At 40.3% G+C, this 14861-nt stretch overlaps 1 protein-coding gene across 46 annotated transcripts in view; it reads left to right on the top strand.

Annotated features, from left to right (window-relative positions):
• The window catches only part of RIMS2 (regulating synaptic membrane exocytosis 2), a 402507-nt gene extending 398765 nt beyond the window's left edge, over positions 1-3742 (top strand). For 45 of the 46 annotated variants that reach the window (XM_085537158.1, XM_085537160.1, XM_085537163.1 and 42 more), the window contains 2 exons: positions 123-262; positions 706-3742. In XM_085537158.1, the coding sequence (XP_085393284.1) occupies positions 123-262; positions 706-924 (359 nt within the window). In that variant the 3' untranslated portion in view covers positions 925-3742. The remainder of the gene's footprint in view (positions 1-122; positions 263-705) is intronic. The other variant, XM_085537165.1, reaches the window with a different exon arrangement.
• The last annotated feature ends 11119 nt before the right edge of the window (positions 3743-14861 follow it).

Raw genomic sequence — 14861 nt, 5'->3', positions numbered from 1 at the left:
GTTACTATTGCTTGTGGAGATCTGTTCAAACAAGTTATATATCCAGGCAAAATTTAGCATACTTTGATAGAATATTGCATCTATTATGGAAAAACCTGAACTTATTTTTTTTCCCTTGTCAGCACCATATGTAAAGGTGTATCTATTAGAAAATGGAGTCTGCATAGCCAAAAAGAAAACAAAGGTAGCAAGAAAAACGCTGGAACCGCTTTATCAGCAACTTCTATCATTTGAAGAAAGTCCCCAAGGAAAAGTTTTACAGGTAATTTGCATTGCTGTTCTTAATCTGAGAACAGCTCTTGTTCAGTTCTCACTGAGAAATTCACAAACATCTTTCATGCTTCATTTGGCAATTTTACTATTTCAAAGCTTTGTTGAGTACAGAAATACCAGAGTAACACCTACTGATGATTAGCAAGTAGGAAGTGCTAGGGAAAAGCTAGCTATAGATTATTTTATCTTTACTACATGTGCTTCTTATCTCAGTGGGCTTTCTTTGGTATTATGGATAACTACTCAGTTACTTCCCAACTCATCTCTGTCACTGTATTTTGGCAATATGTGCTGAACTAACCTGTATCAGCAGTGGAATAGCTCAATCCTTACTATATATAATTAAATAAAAGGAAGCATTTGAAGGATCAAGTAAGTTCTTGACATTGTTACTGATTTGTTTCTGTTTTGGTGTATTTCCTTTGCTAACAGATAATCGTTTGGGGAGACTATGGACGTATGGATCACAAATCCTTTATGGGAGTGGCACAGATACTTTTAGATGAACTGGACCTGTCCAACATGGTGATTGGGTGGTTCAAACTCTTCCCTCCTTCTTCCCTAGTAGACCCAACTTTAGCTCCTCTCACCAGAAGAGCTTCCCAATCATCTCTTGAAAGTTCAACAGGACCTTCGTATGCTCGCTCATAGCAGCTGTGAAACTGTTGTCATAGCAACCAGCGTTACAAAAAAAATACATAAATTACAGGTCGCAAACCCTGGTAACACTGCATGCTTAATGTTGTGTCTTCTGAGCCTGTTTCTAGGGCTACAACGCGATCCTGTGTTCTCAAGGAAGTTGCACACATTGTGCCCTACAGAAGGCCCTCAGGTGAAGGACTGAAGTCATGAAGAACTGATAGGTTTGGAGTTCAGGGACACTCAGTTTTGGTCCAATCTGAAGCCATGGACTAAACTAAAAGAATCAATCTGTTTCATGCAACAAAAGTCCTTTTCGATGGCATATCTATTTTGTTGCTCCTGTTTCTTTATCTGCCCTCCCCTCCTAAAGCTTGGTTATGCCACAGAAATGGAGTTACCCTCCCGTGAAGCCATGTTACAAGTTGGTGAAATTGCAGACATCGTTGGAAGAAAAGAGGAATGTAAAGGATGCTGGAAAAAGTCAGCTGTCATTCGAAACAGTTACTTGAGATCTGAAAACTCTTCACATCAGAAAGGTTCAAGACTTAAAGTGGCGGGCTTCAAACATCCAGCTATAGATGCAGTGAAACCCCAGATACAGTGGACTTATGACAAATAAAATTCTGTGGATATACTGTACTGTATGAAATTAAACAAGCAACTTTTTTGCATGGACACAGATTTAGCTGAACACTTAAATTATTTTCTTGGGGCTGCAACTTGCAAAAAAAAAAAAATCAAAAGAATAAATCAGCCATTTTCAACAGTTTATATTATTTTTAAAAATAAATTTCACTAGTGCATGGTTTTAAAGGGAAGAGAATGCAACAGGGTGATACAAAGACACACCACGTTTATCATTCTTTAAACCAGTCATGGTCTGTATTTTTGCAGACGTATATTAAAAATAAAAAAATAATTTCTAGCAAATATTTAAAATTCTGTTTATGTGACAAGAAATAAGTGTAATATATTCAATTTATTTAAATGTAAAAGGTACAAGCCTTGTAAAGTTCAACATAATGTGCAAATTGTACACTTCTTTTACCTCCTCCTTTCTCTCCTTCCAGTCTCCCTCCTTCCTTTCGCTCTTTTCCCCCTCCACCTCTCAGGATGATCATCATATTCCAAAATGGCTCCCTTTTGACTTACTTACTACTCTCTTACGCCCCATATTTGGTTGAGGATTGCAGATTGTTCTGCATTTCTGAATTATTTGAGAAAAAAAAATATTGTTTAAGAACTTTTTTTCAAGCATGTTGAAAAGGATTTTGCAACATGGCTTGGGAGTACATTAATGTAATTCAGCATGTATTTGATAAAAAAAAAAAAGAAAAAAGATATTTGAACTTTTTGCAATTTATTGTACAGTGCATGGTAACTTATTTTCATTTTTTTTCTCACCTTCAAATTGGATTCTACAGCAAAATACTGGATTCATGTGGCCATTGTAAGATGTCTTCAATAAATTTCTTTTCAGCACCAGCATCATTCATTCAAGGATTGAAGTATCATTTCTTGAAGGTTTTGGAAAGAGGAAAAAATGAAATAAATCATTGATTTTTAGGAGATAAATCTAAACGGTTTTATTTGCACTAAACCAAATCAATTGCTACAATCTTGAGATTATAAAAGTAGCAAAGATTATGAGTTCTTGCAGTTCTGCTGTCAAGTTCAGTTTTCATAAACTACATTTGTGTTGGCAAAGAGATCGTTAGGTAATACTGGTCTGAAAATGTCAGTCTTTGGTTCGTAAATAGCCTTAAAGAAAGCTTATGGGTACCTCTCAGGCAGTTATTTGACACCATTACCAGAACCCTCGTTGCAGTCAACGGATCTCCAAAGTCCTGTTTTTTGTAGCAGACACAGTAACTGCCATTGGGTGGTGCTGCAAGTTCGAGCTTCTCATTAAATTACATGATTTAAAGGGAATGTAACTGGCGAACATTTAATAATAAAATGTCCCTTTAGTGTTTTTTTTTTTTTTCTGGGTCTTTGTATGCCTTTATTACCTACTTAAGGTTTAATATTGAAACCTTGCAATAACTTTTGAAGTACACCTTGCATTTACCGTTCAAGCCACAGAGAATTATTCTGATTTTATTTGAAAAATCTATTCACGTTTCCCATTGAGAAATCGTACGTGCCTCATTAGAGGGCAAAAGTAATAACAGTATCACTTAAATGGCCTTTTACTTTGTGCAATATCATATAAATGGAGAGATTGTGTCTTGTCTTCAGAGTTTATATAACGGGTCGTTGTTAAGTTAATGATCAGACTGGTAAAATTATATTTATTGGAATGATTTAGACACCTGTCTACCAGCAGCAAACCAATGCTATCGTCATGCGGTCTACGATATTCCCTAGAGTAAAAGAAAAACGCATCACCATTCTCCTGATCCTGTGAGATGTGCGCACACATCGCTGTGTTCATTGCCCTATACTGATTATTCCCAGTTTTACAGTCGAGGACGCGGTGCATGGAAGGTCTGTACATACTTTGTCATTATGCAGTATTTATTTAAAAAAAGAAAAAGGAAATAAATAAAAAAAATTTTTTTCTTTTTTTTTTTTGTTTGTTTTTTGTTTTTTAATTGTCACACATCTGCAACTCTACTTATGGTTTAGTCATGTAAATAGCACTATTCCAGTGATCACTGCTGTCTTGTACATACTATGTTTTAAAAAGTTAAAAGGAATTACAGTTGGGGAAAACAAAAAAAAAAAGGGCAGATTAGGCCTGTAATGAACACCAACTAATGTAAATCAAACTCATTCTGGTGATGGTATTTAACACTTTAAATAAAACATTTTCTTTACAGAACTTGTGTGCAGCGCTTTGGTTCTTTTCTGTCTGTGACAGACATTATAAGCTGTCAGACCCCATAAGCTGTCAGACCCCATAAGCTGTCAGGCTCTGGCTGTGAGGCTGTGCTCTTACTTTGGTGTCACCAGGATGCTAAAGGCTGTGCCCATCCCTGTGCCTTCATTTCTTTGAGACAATTCCATGATGTGGCTTCCTGCTTCCCTCATCAACTCCTCCACCCAATTTCACAGAATCACAGAATTATAGGGGCTGAAGGGGACCTCTAGAGGTCATTGCAGTCCAACCTCCTGAGCTCTAGATATCATGGAGTCCAACCCCCTGCTACAGCAGTTCCTCGCAGCAGGTCGCACAGGTATGTGTCCAGAAAGGTCTTGAATATCTCCAGAGAAGGAGACACTGGGCATCCTGTTTCAGTGCTCCACTCTGAAAGTGCTAACGAACAGACATTCAGAACTGTGTAACATTAAAACATAAACATTTTTATATAAAAGAGTATATTTATGTATATTTTAAGTATAAACTTTGTCTAGTAAAGTTTTATCATGACACAAAAGTTGGTAAAGCATTGGTTTTCACAGCTTCCTTGCAAAGAGGTAGTTCCATGGGGGATGCTGGAGCAGTTCACATTTGTTCCTTCAGCTCCTACATCAGATTAAGGCTTCCCTCACTGTCACTCAGGCAGCAAAAGGCAGACACAGAATTAAAGGTCTCAGATTAATCTTCCAAGTGTTCCTACCTCTCTGTTCCCTCCTTGGTAAGCATCTTCAATGAGCTTTATCAATAATGAACCTCTACGAGACAAAGAAGACACGCATTTTCCCATACAAAAAAGGCCCACTTTCAGGACAGATTCATGGATGTTGGCTCCAGCCAGCAAAAAAAGAAAGCTTTATGCTACTAAGGCCAAGGATAAATCAACTATCTGGAATTACTGGCTTCATACCTGCCTATTTTAGATGTCTCATTTAGAATGGAATGAACGACTCTGGGGAGATCAATTTCTCTCCCTCTCTTCCCATTGACTACAAAGGCAGAAAGAGCAATGACTTCCCTGAGCTGAATGGCTAATTTCATAGCAGTTGCACTTAGGAGAAGCAGACTGGTCTTGACGGCCAGATATAGCAGCAAAGACTCAGAGGTCCTTCATAAGCAAGCTCTATCTGAACTGCCTGTGGAATGATCAGGTCTGAGGGCAGCAGGCAGCTGATGACAGGTGAGGGAGGAAATGGTTGGGAATCAATTATTTGGCACTGACACACCTCACTGTCAGGTCACCACTCAGCCCAGCACCAGTGAGGAAGAGGAGCCCACCCTGAGTAATTAAACCGTAGAGCCAAAGGACACAAATGCCCAAAATATATTGCAGTTGGACTTGATCTTAAAGGCCTTTTCCAACCTGAGCAATTCTATATTTGACATGAGGTCACAGAGAAACAAAAGAGCATTATAACTCAGCAGAAAGCGCATGGCACAGGACCAAGGAAAACACTGTCTTAAGTGCCTGCCCTCTGTGACCGTTCCTGCAACCAAGAACAGTTTAAGTACCATCCAAACTGCACTGTGAGATTCAAAATGCACTGTGTTCATTCAGTGTTGAACTGATGTTGGCACGGAAGCAAATGGATAGATGGTGCTGGATGCTATTAGATTTATATACGTGGATGTTTAGGATATCTCAGCAGTGGGAGTGGGACTGGTACCAGTAGGCTGTGTCTCTGGGATGGATTGTTTCTCCAAGCAATTGTTAGTGTGGCTGGTGTGAGAGGTGTTAGTCCTCTCTAACTGCAGTTGTGGTTTGAGAACAATTAGTGGTTTAGAGATGAGCTTCATCTTAAAGTAACAGTACTCACTGAAGTGAAAACAAAACAAAATGCCAACTCTTACTAGGCCAAAACTCAACAAACCATCCCGCTATGCAAATAGAGCATCCAGCACATGAACAAAAAGGCCAGTATTGTGTTTGCCAGTGAATGTCAACCTAGTTTGAGTAAGAATAGCTACCAAAGTCACTACCCTCTTAAAGAGAATCAAAAGCAGATTTAGGGAAGAGCGAGGGATGAACTAGGATTGTGAAATTATCAGTATAACAATGGGGAAGATATTTTATTGATCCCCTGGCTTGTGTTTGGTTAATTAGCATTCAGCTGCAGCACTTCTGAATAGTGGCAGGCAGCTGCCCTGAAGATGGGGGAAAGAGTTGATTATCACAGGCCCCAGAGCAGTGAGAGTGCTACTGCATGGGAAGCAACTGGGTTAATAAGCCTGGTGACATTTCAGGTTCCTTCTTATGGCCTATAACACACTGGCAAGGACCCAAAGACAAAGATTTTTCTTGGGAACAGGTTGCCCAAGGAGGCTGTGGATGCCACATCCCTGGAGGCATTCAAAACAAAGCTGGGATGTGGCTCTGGGCAGCCTGGTTTGTTGGTTGACAACCCTGCACAAAGCAGGGAGTTGAAACTAGATGATCATTGTAGTCCTTTTCAACCCAGGCCATGCTTTGATTCTATGATGATTCTATGAAAATGAGCATGAGAATCTCCACTTAAGACTACTAATTACTGTGAGATATGTCTGTCCATTTCTAACCCAGGACTTCGTGTCCTGAGAGATCAGTAAAATTCACAATATCTGTAAATAAATTGGGTAACTAAAAACTTATTTTTGTCTAGAAATTGTATTAGTTTTTTTAACCTGTTTACCTTCTTTGCTTTCTTCAGGGTGATCCACAAACTGAGAGCAAGTCCAATCTGCCTCAGCATGACCTTTCCACATTTAATATATGTCTGATTTATACTTAAAATGTGAGTAGATGCCTTCGGTAACAGATTCAGAATAATCTGGCATATAGTTTTCTCTCTTCCTCCCTCAGCAGCTTTGCGTTCCTAATCAGTGTTGATTAACAAACTTAACTGTGACAGCTGGGTGTCAATGCAGTTCAGCAAGCCACACATACAGCCTCAGATGGATACTCAGGCTGTCTTTAGGCATCTAATTTAGGTGAAATTCAGAGGGCCAAAATTAAGAGTCTATTTAATTGTATTCAGTGGAAAGAGACAGCAGGCCCTCCAGGGTATTTCTAATTTGAGATCCTCTGGAAAGTCATTTTTGAGCACCTTTTACCATCAGCTACATAGGAGGCCCAAGGCAATTCTGCTACCAAGGCAGGCCATGCAAATAGTTCCTGAAATCACAGTGCTGCCCTTTGGATAAGACATAAAGGAAGAAAAATCAGAGCTTATTTTATTCTGCACTGACTGCTCCCAGAAATCATTTGGGAAAAATCTCTCTTCTAAGACCTGAATGACAGTTTAAATGCAATGATGGCAAAAATGTAAAGAAGGAGAAAGGTTACCCACTGATGCTAATCCCTCCACCAAAGTACCCCATCACCCTCTCATGCTAACCTCAGAATCATAGAATGGTCTGGATTGAAAAGATCATCTAGTTTCTACCCCCTGCCACAAGTAGGGTTGCCAAACACTAGACTAGGCTGCTCAGAGACGCATCAAGGCTGGAACTTCAGTCTAACATTGAAGCAGGCCTTGACCATGGTGACAGACCATGGCATCAGTTTGGACTTATTTCTGCTTTCAAACAGCAACTTGAGTTCCTGAGGACAAACCAAATGTCACCTGCTGTTGAAGCCCTATGACAGCATCATCCCAATGTCCCTGCCTCACTACAGCCTCTGGACCTCATTCAGTTAGGTCACATCTGCCAGTCTGTGGGCACAGCATGGCTGTTTAGTCTTCTCCAGACTCATTTACTGCTTCCTCTCCCTTTCTTCCTCAAATAAAATTGCCTTGACCAAGCTACTGGGAATAAGCATTGATTCATGCTACTCTCAAAGCATTGCCTTGGAGAGTGCTGTCTGGCACAAGTTAAAAGCACATGAGGCTTTACCATTGGTGGCACAGTTCATATAGTATTAGCCAGGGCTTTAGGGTATGGCCTGGCATTCCTGCCTGAGAGCCCGTAAACTTGGTAATACAGAACTAGATAGGAACTCAAGTGGATGATCAAAGGATAGATCAGTCCTTTTCAAGTTGGGAATATGTTGCCAAATATTTAAGGCTGTTCTTTATTCATGTGGCCTTAAATAAATACTTAAATAAATGCATGAACTGTTAAGGAATAAAGGTTGAATTCAGGAACAAAAAGCTGTTGTAACACAGCCAGGTTCCTCAGCAGTGCATGCAAAACTGGAAATTTTGGCCCTTAAAATAAGAGGGCCATTTCTTGCCTGCCCAGGGAGAACCTAGGCATTACATGGAGTTAAATGAAATGTTGGGGAGATGTTGAAGAGCCACAGTGTATTGCTGCCAGCACAGAAGATATGAGAGGTATAGATGCTGGAGGGAGTTATAGAAAGTACAACCACGTGCATCCTGCATATATGCTGGAGGGGGTTATAGAAAGTGCAACCACGTGCATCCTGCATATATGCACACACACAGCCACCTACCAGAGGGATAGGAACCAACCAGCTTGCTGAAGAGCTGCTTCAGGAGCAATAAGCAGTAGGACCGTGGCCATTTTTAGCTTTCCCAGAAGTTTGTAGTTCTGGACAAATCTTTATCTTACTTAAGTTGGTCTTTTGTGGATGAGTTCGTAAAAAGAGAAGAGACTTGAGATTGATTGATCGCAAAAGGAACGGCATGAATGAATCAAGCAAATTATTTAAAGCCTAAGGATAAATTAGAGTCATAATTACAAAAAAGAAACAAAAAAACCCCAAACTACTAAGTGATTTAATTCATATATCTCCATCCCTTGGCCAAGTGTTGTCTATTCTAGTTGAGCACCTGTCATTTTCTTTCCATAAGCATTTCAATAGTTAAAATGAATAAATCAACATGCAAGTGTTTGTTCTTTGGTCATTTTATTTTTGTGTTTGCTTTGTTTTGTTTTCCTGCTAAAAGCTGTCATTGACCTAGATAAAATAAATGCCCCTAAGTAATTTATGGAAGGGGTATAATTACCTGTGTTTCAGAGCTGAAGCTGATTTCCAAGCATCAGACAGAAGCATATGCTCTTCTGGCAAGTTGAATTATCCTGCTCTGTTCTTCCAAGGAAATCACAATCTTTCATTTGAAGCATTTAGCTGGAGTACAATCAAACCCAGGTGGAGTGAGAGGTTGTGATCCAACACAGTGACTCCCATGGTCCCCCTGGCTGGTCTTAATCTTACTGCATGTTTTCAGTCTGTAAGGATGCCAAATAACAGTGAAAAGAAATTTTATAAAGATCATGTTTATGAGTCTGTAATGGACACACTCTCTTTCTCCAATTTCTTTCTTTCTCCAGTTCCCTTAAGCCCTAATGTATTGTTGGGTTGGATTTTTTTATTATTATTGTTGTTGTTGTTATTTGATTTATTTTTTAACTATCCTGTTATTTACTGACTACATGTTACTATTCATGCAGCTTGAGTTGTTCAAGACAAATTCTTCTCTGGAAAAATGCAATAAAATATATGTACATACAGCGTTGTTTTGGGAAGAGGCCAAGAAGAAAAAGGCAAATTGGAAGGAAAAAGCTCCCAATTCATGCAGAAAAGAAAGTTAAGGGATAAGTGCCTGCCTTGCAAGGCCTCACAATGGGCCATTGTCAAATTAAGCAAAATCTCATATATCATCCCCCCTGGAAATGAACAAACTGAATGTGTTTTAGGACGAGCTATTAACCAAAGCTCTGCATGGGGAGAAGCAAACTGGAGGAAGCTGTGATGCAAACATCTCCCACTATGCCCTTACTGGAACTTTCTTTTATTGGTAGATTTCATCTCCAGTAAGTTTACTGTGAATGTGAAACTCAGAATCTCCACAGGTGACAGGCATGGTTGAGTTAGATGGTGATCAGCATGTAGCCAGGGCTGTGTTTGTCATCAGCGTTTTTCATGTCTCAGTGAACATTAAAATGAAAGCATCAAAAGTGAATAATTAATTGCCAATGAGGAGGAGCTGGAAAGACTCTTAGGCTCTTGAGTGACATGAAGGCACCAGAAGCTGTAGGACAAGACCTGTCCTCTAATTATTTTCCATCATCACTGACTATGTCAGTGCATCCATTTTGGTGCAGTATCTGAGAAGAGCCCTCTGCCAGAGTTTCCACTCCCCTGAAAGACTGAGACTCCACAGGGAGAGCAAATAAACTACCCACTGATATCCCACAGATACCGAGGCACATTAAATCCCTCTGATGGTTGTTCCTGTAGGAAGAATTGTTCCATGTTTTACACAGGACAGATTCTGTGGTTGTTGATCCCCATTAGATATTGGCTCTCTTCTTGCCTTAACACAAGGCTCTGTTCACCACTGCATCAGTTACATAAATGCCTAATTTAGGGTTATCCATTCTTCATATACTACAGCAGCAAATTTACCATCACCTCTTGCTCCCTGCACTGTTTCTCTGCCTTCACCTCAGAGTCACCTTCCTCCTGCTGAAGTCTGAAGGTACTCTACTGTCTAGCAGGTTTTTAGGTGCCAGACTCATCTCTCCTAATTTCAGTAGTCTGCCAGGTGGACACATGAACCTGAGTATTCTGCTTTCCCCTTACAGACAGTGGAAACTGTACTTTGTACTCAGTCAATCTGGTATTTTAGATGTCTCCTTTAAAATGGGAACAGATCATAGCTTAGCTGTACCTATTCTTGTAGCTGTCTATGAAGGGAATAGCTCAGACGCACATCTAGTCAGCTGAATCCCAATAAGTTAGACTTTCAATTGACTTAAATGGACTTTGAGGCCTCCTGTGTGGCTCTAGTACAGAAGCACATCTTTAGCTGTGCAGAATGGCAGGATAGCTGCTGCAGGATAGCAGGCAAAATACTTTGTAACCTGATTTTATTTTGACACAAATGTCTGATGGGCTTCCAGTTTGGAAGAAAATACCCAATGCAATCAGTAAATATGGAGGACACTTGAAAATGAAGCAAAACTCCGAAGTGTCACCCAACCCAGAGAAATGATAAAGAATGTCATTTCAGTTAAGATCTTTACCTTTTGAAGTCAGTTCCAGTAATACCAGTAGGATGTCGACCTGTGGAAGGTGTGGATACAGGCTAAAATGGCACGTCTGGTGCTGGGACGATATGGGGCTGTGCAGAATGCTGTGCTAATTTAGGTCTGGTTATATAAGAACTGCAGTAATCACTGCTGCCCCAGCAGGATGAGACAGACTTTAATAGATTGGTTTTGTAACACAAACTCCAGCCTAAAACAGCATGTATACCATCATTTAAGAACACATCATAAGAAAACTTCCTTTGAGTCCTATGGACACCAAGAGGCCAGCCAAGAGCAAGGAAGTGACAACACTGCACTACCATGCAGAACGGGCTAGAGGAGGCCTAGGTACACCCATGCCTTTTCACATTCATTTATTTTCCTCTGTAGTCAGAGGAAGTGGTCATGGCATCCAAATCATGTTTGTGCAGACATGTTAGTGAACAACATACTGTTCCTTGGAGAGTGGATTTGTGAGGGTGTATTTGTACTACTACTTATTCAGCTTAATTTCAGCAGCTTTAGAGATTATGCCATTTGGTTTCTACCTGTGCTTCTTGTCTGGCCTTCTTCTGGCTCTGCTATTAACCTTCAGCTGAACTATTAATTGACTTGTAACTTATCTTGAACTACAGTTTATAGAAAAGATGTTGCATAAGGAAGAAACTGGAACTTGCAAGTTAGCCTCCATGGTTTCAGCATAAATACACACAGAAAGAAAACAACAACCCAGGAGCTGCACTATCTTTTTGAAAGCAATTTGCTGTTTCAACCTGAGGAGGCACCCTGGAGATGACGGTCTTGGATCTTTATATCATCCAAGTCAACAAAATTCCTTTTGACTGATGCAATTAAAACTTCGCCCTGTGGATTTCTGTTCATTGACTTTTAAGGATTTGTCACTTATGAATGGAAAAGAAATATGCAGAAGTTGGATTTTATTTATTTATTTTTTTAATGTAGTGGTGACTGTATATGAACAACACAGAAAGCCAGTTTCTTGAATGTTTTCCCTCTAGTAAAACTCATTTCTGTTAAAGCTTATCTTCAGGTTTTAACAGAGAAAGGTGAGCAGGGCTGTTCATCCACACAATCTGGATGAACAGAGGATGCACCACACTCAGCAATGGTGTAGCATCCCATTGCTGGCTCCAATCCAGAGTTCAAAGAGCAGCCTTTATTTACATGTGCTTTTGTTTAGGGCAAAGCACAGTAAAATACTTCCATAAAAGTTTTATTACCTGCTATTAAAGCACTGTTGACAACAGCTGTTGAGTGTGATATATTCTGTAGGAGAAAACACTGGATTTCTCCAGAATTTAATGAAGGTAAATAAAGTGGTGCACTGAAAGAGGCAGCTGGCTGAGGATGAGGCCACCACAGCAGCAGTCACTGAGGGTGGCTGACAGGAAGGATATCCCTGTCATAGGGTCCGAACTCCGGGTCACCCAGGGACCTCCAGAGCCTCAGAAACAGAAGGGAAATAAAAAGCTTGGGTTTGCCACCCTGTGCACCGAAAGGGGGCAGGAAATGAAGATGTAGAAGGATATATCTCTGCTAAAGCCTCCCATTGCCTGTGTTAAAAGGTTTGGTTCCCACAGTAAATTCCCATTTTTATTGCTTATTGAACATTTTTGCTTTCCATGGCCCAGGAAAGGGAAAAGAAAGTCTTTTCAGCACAGTTTGTTCCCTGTTAATTGGATCTGTGGGCTCTTCTTGCCCATGGAGAATTTGTTTAGGTTCTCTTTTTCATCCTTACAGCAACAGGATTAATACTAAAGGATTAATTTATTCCACTGCAGGTCACAGCATATTTGGAGGTTCTGTTAAGTGGTTCATCTTGTTCACACAGAAAGCTAAATCCTAATGGGTCTACAAACCACTGATGTTAAGATGGTGCTGTTGTTTCACGACATCGACCTCTGCTAACTGCAACAACCAGTTTCACTTCTCAATGATGTATCTGTGAATCTATGAGGTGGGAGTGATTATGTGTCACACATCCAGCGCTGGAAAGGATTTCGCCTCTGGTCTTAATGTCCCACAGGTATAGAGGTCAAAAACCTGAGAAATGAAGCGATGGTATGGACATTCAGTTTGTGACAGTATCAACATTTTTCAGACTGGTAACAATCCAGTCTGTAACATCAGTGGCTGCTTGACCTCAATGGCCTCAAAGCTTTGGTCAGGAGGCAGATGCCAACTTGTGACTTTCAACAGTGAAAATTTCAACAAACACATATTTTTCTGATTGTGTTGAGGGTTTTGTCCCCTTTTCATCTTGTTTAGATGAATAAAACTGATTTCAGAAACTCTTCTTATCAAGCTCTCTCAGCAAACAGTGAACTGAATTTCCCAGATACAAAGTTAGGGCTGGCTCTGTTGCCTTGGGCAATAAAGCCTTCCCTTTATCCACTGATGCGGTACTAATGAAAGCATCTCCACATTGCCTCTGGATGCTGCTAGACTGTAAAACCACTTGCACTAAAACCTTGGCTCCAGACCTCACCGTGGAAATACAATGGAAATCAGTAGGACTGCTTGTGGCTACTGGGGCAAAAAGGAGGAATGTGATGTATTCATGAATTGTTAGGGCTAAGACATGAAACATGAGATTTCTGAGTACTGTACAGAGGCCATTTAAAATATTGCCCATTTGCTTTCATATTGTCATAAATATCTTTTATAATGTTAATAAAATTAATAGTAAGTCAGAATGCACAGGCATTCAGTGAAGGAACCAAAACACTGTGCCAGGAGGAAGGGATAACAGCTTTCTTTTTCTGTTAATAGGGACCAGCCATGAAAACAAAAAATGCCATAAGGCGAAATGGAGGAAGATTAGGAAAATGGTTCCTCCAAACCATAGCTCTGAGAAGCTTAAACTGTGGTTTATCTCCCACAGCCACATCTCATGTAACGGGTGTCTGGCAGAGGGAAAGCCTGTTAGCAGCCTCCCCAGGGCTGGCTCTGTGACAGTGGCGATGGCTGCTGGCATTCAGAAGGCTCTGTGGCAAGGCTGGGAGCTCTCCATCATTTTGCTGGGGAGGTTTCTTTGTAGCACAGAGCTTGCAATAGTGAGTATTACGTATTTGCATAACAAAAATAAAGGAATTTAGTAGCTGAATGCATGATATCCTGGTTTTAATAGGAAGGAAAACCACAGTTATGTAGTGTAGCCGAACATGTTCTGCAGGCAGACCAAAAATGTTAAGACTGCCTCTCTGAGCCAGCTATTGTGTTTTAAAGCAAGGAGATCAAGATTTATAATCTCTCCCCAGTCTTTGAAAGCTTCTCTTCCTGCAATGCCAGGGTCAGATGAAATGTAACACTTCCATAACTGGTGTTTCTCCACAGACCATCTGAAACCAAGCCTGTGTCACTGCAATGTTTCTCATACCCTGTCTTTGACTCATCCTAGACTGATCTGTATCTTCCACCAGAGTAGTCATAGCTATCAGCGGAGACATTTTTTCAGTTCCTCTAATTATGTTATTTGACAGACATAACAATTAAGGAATCATTAACAGATAAATGCCACTCAAGGTTGTGCTCTGAACTTACTTCAACTTTTACTGTGGTATTTTTTATGTTTACACGAAGAACAATGCTATACAGACCTTACTGAGTTCCCTTTAAGTTAGAGTTAAGTCTGTCTTACAAGAGTGGAAAATCAGCTCAGAAGAGGTTTAAATAAATATCTGAGCTGAGAGTTGAGGAAAGGAATGGCAAAAAGAGCACATATGAGCAATCTGTCTATTCCCTTCTGTGTATTTTGGTATCAGGAAAAGATAAATCTCCATATTCAGACTTCCTCTTCATGTGACCCTTTGGAACAATCATTCATACCTACTATTCAGTGCTTGGCTGCAGCAGCTCATATGTGCCTTTTCACAATAGAACCTTGGTGCAGACCCACTCTTAGCCTTAGTTAGCTGCACCTACAGATACAAAATCCTCCATTTTGCAACCTCTGACAGTTATCTTGACTGATCACAGGTGGTCAGTCATGTTCCAGTGAGTAAAGTTGCATTGATATCTGGGTATTAGTCAGCCATACTCGCACCCTACCTGAATCCACAAAGTGATGCTCTATGCATTG

This window comes from Coturnix japonica, chromosome 2, assembly GCF_054131305.1.
Source record: "Coturnix japonica strain WE chromosome 2, WE-NBRP24, whole genome shotgun sequence".
Lineage (NCBI taxonomy): Eukaryota > Metazoa > Chordata > Aves > Galliformes > Phasianidae > Coturnix > Coturnix japonica.
This window is presented reverse-complemented; position numbering and strand designations above follow the sequence as displayed.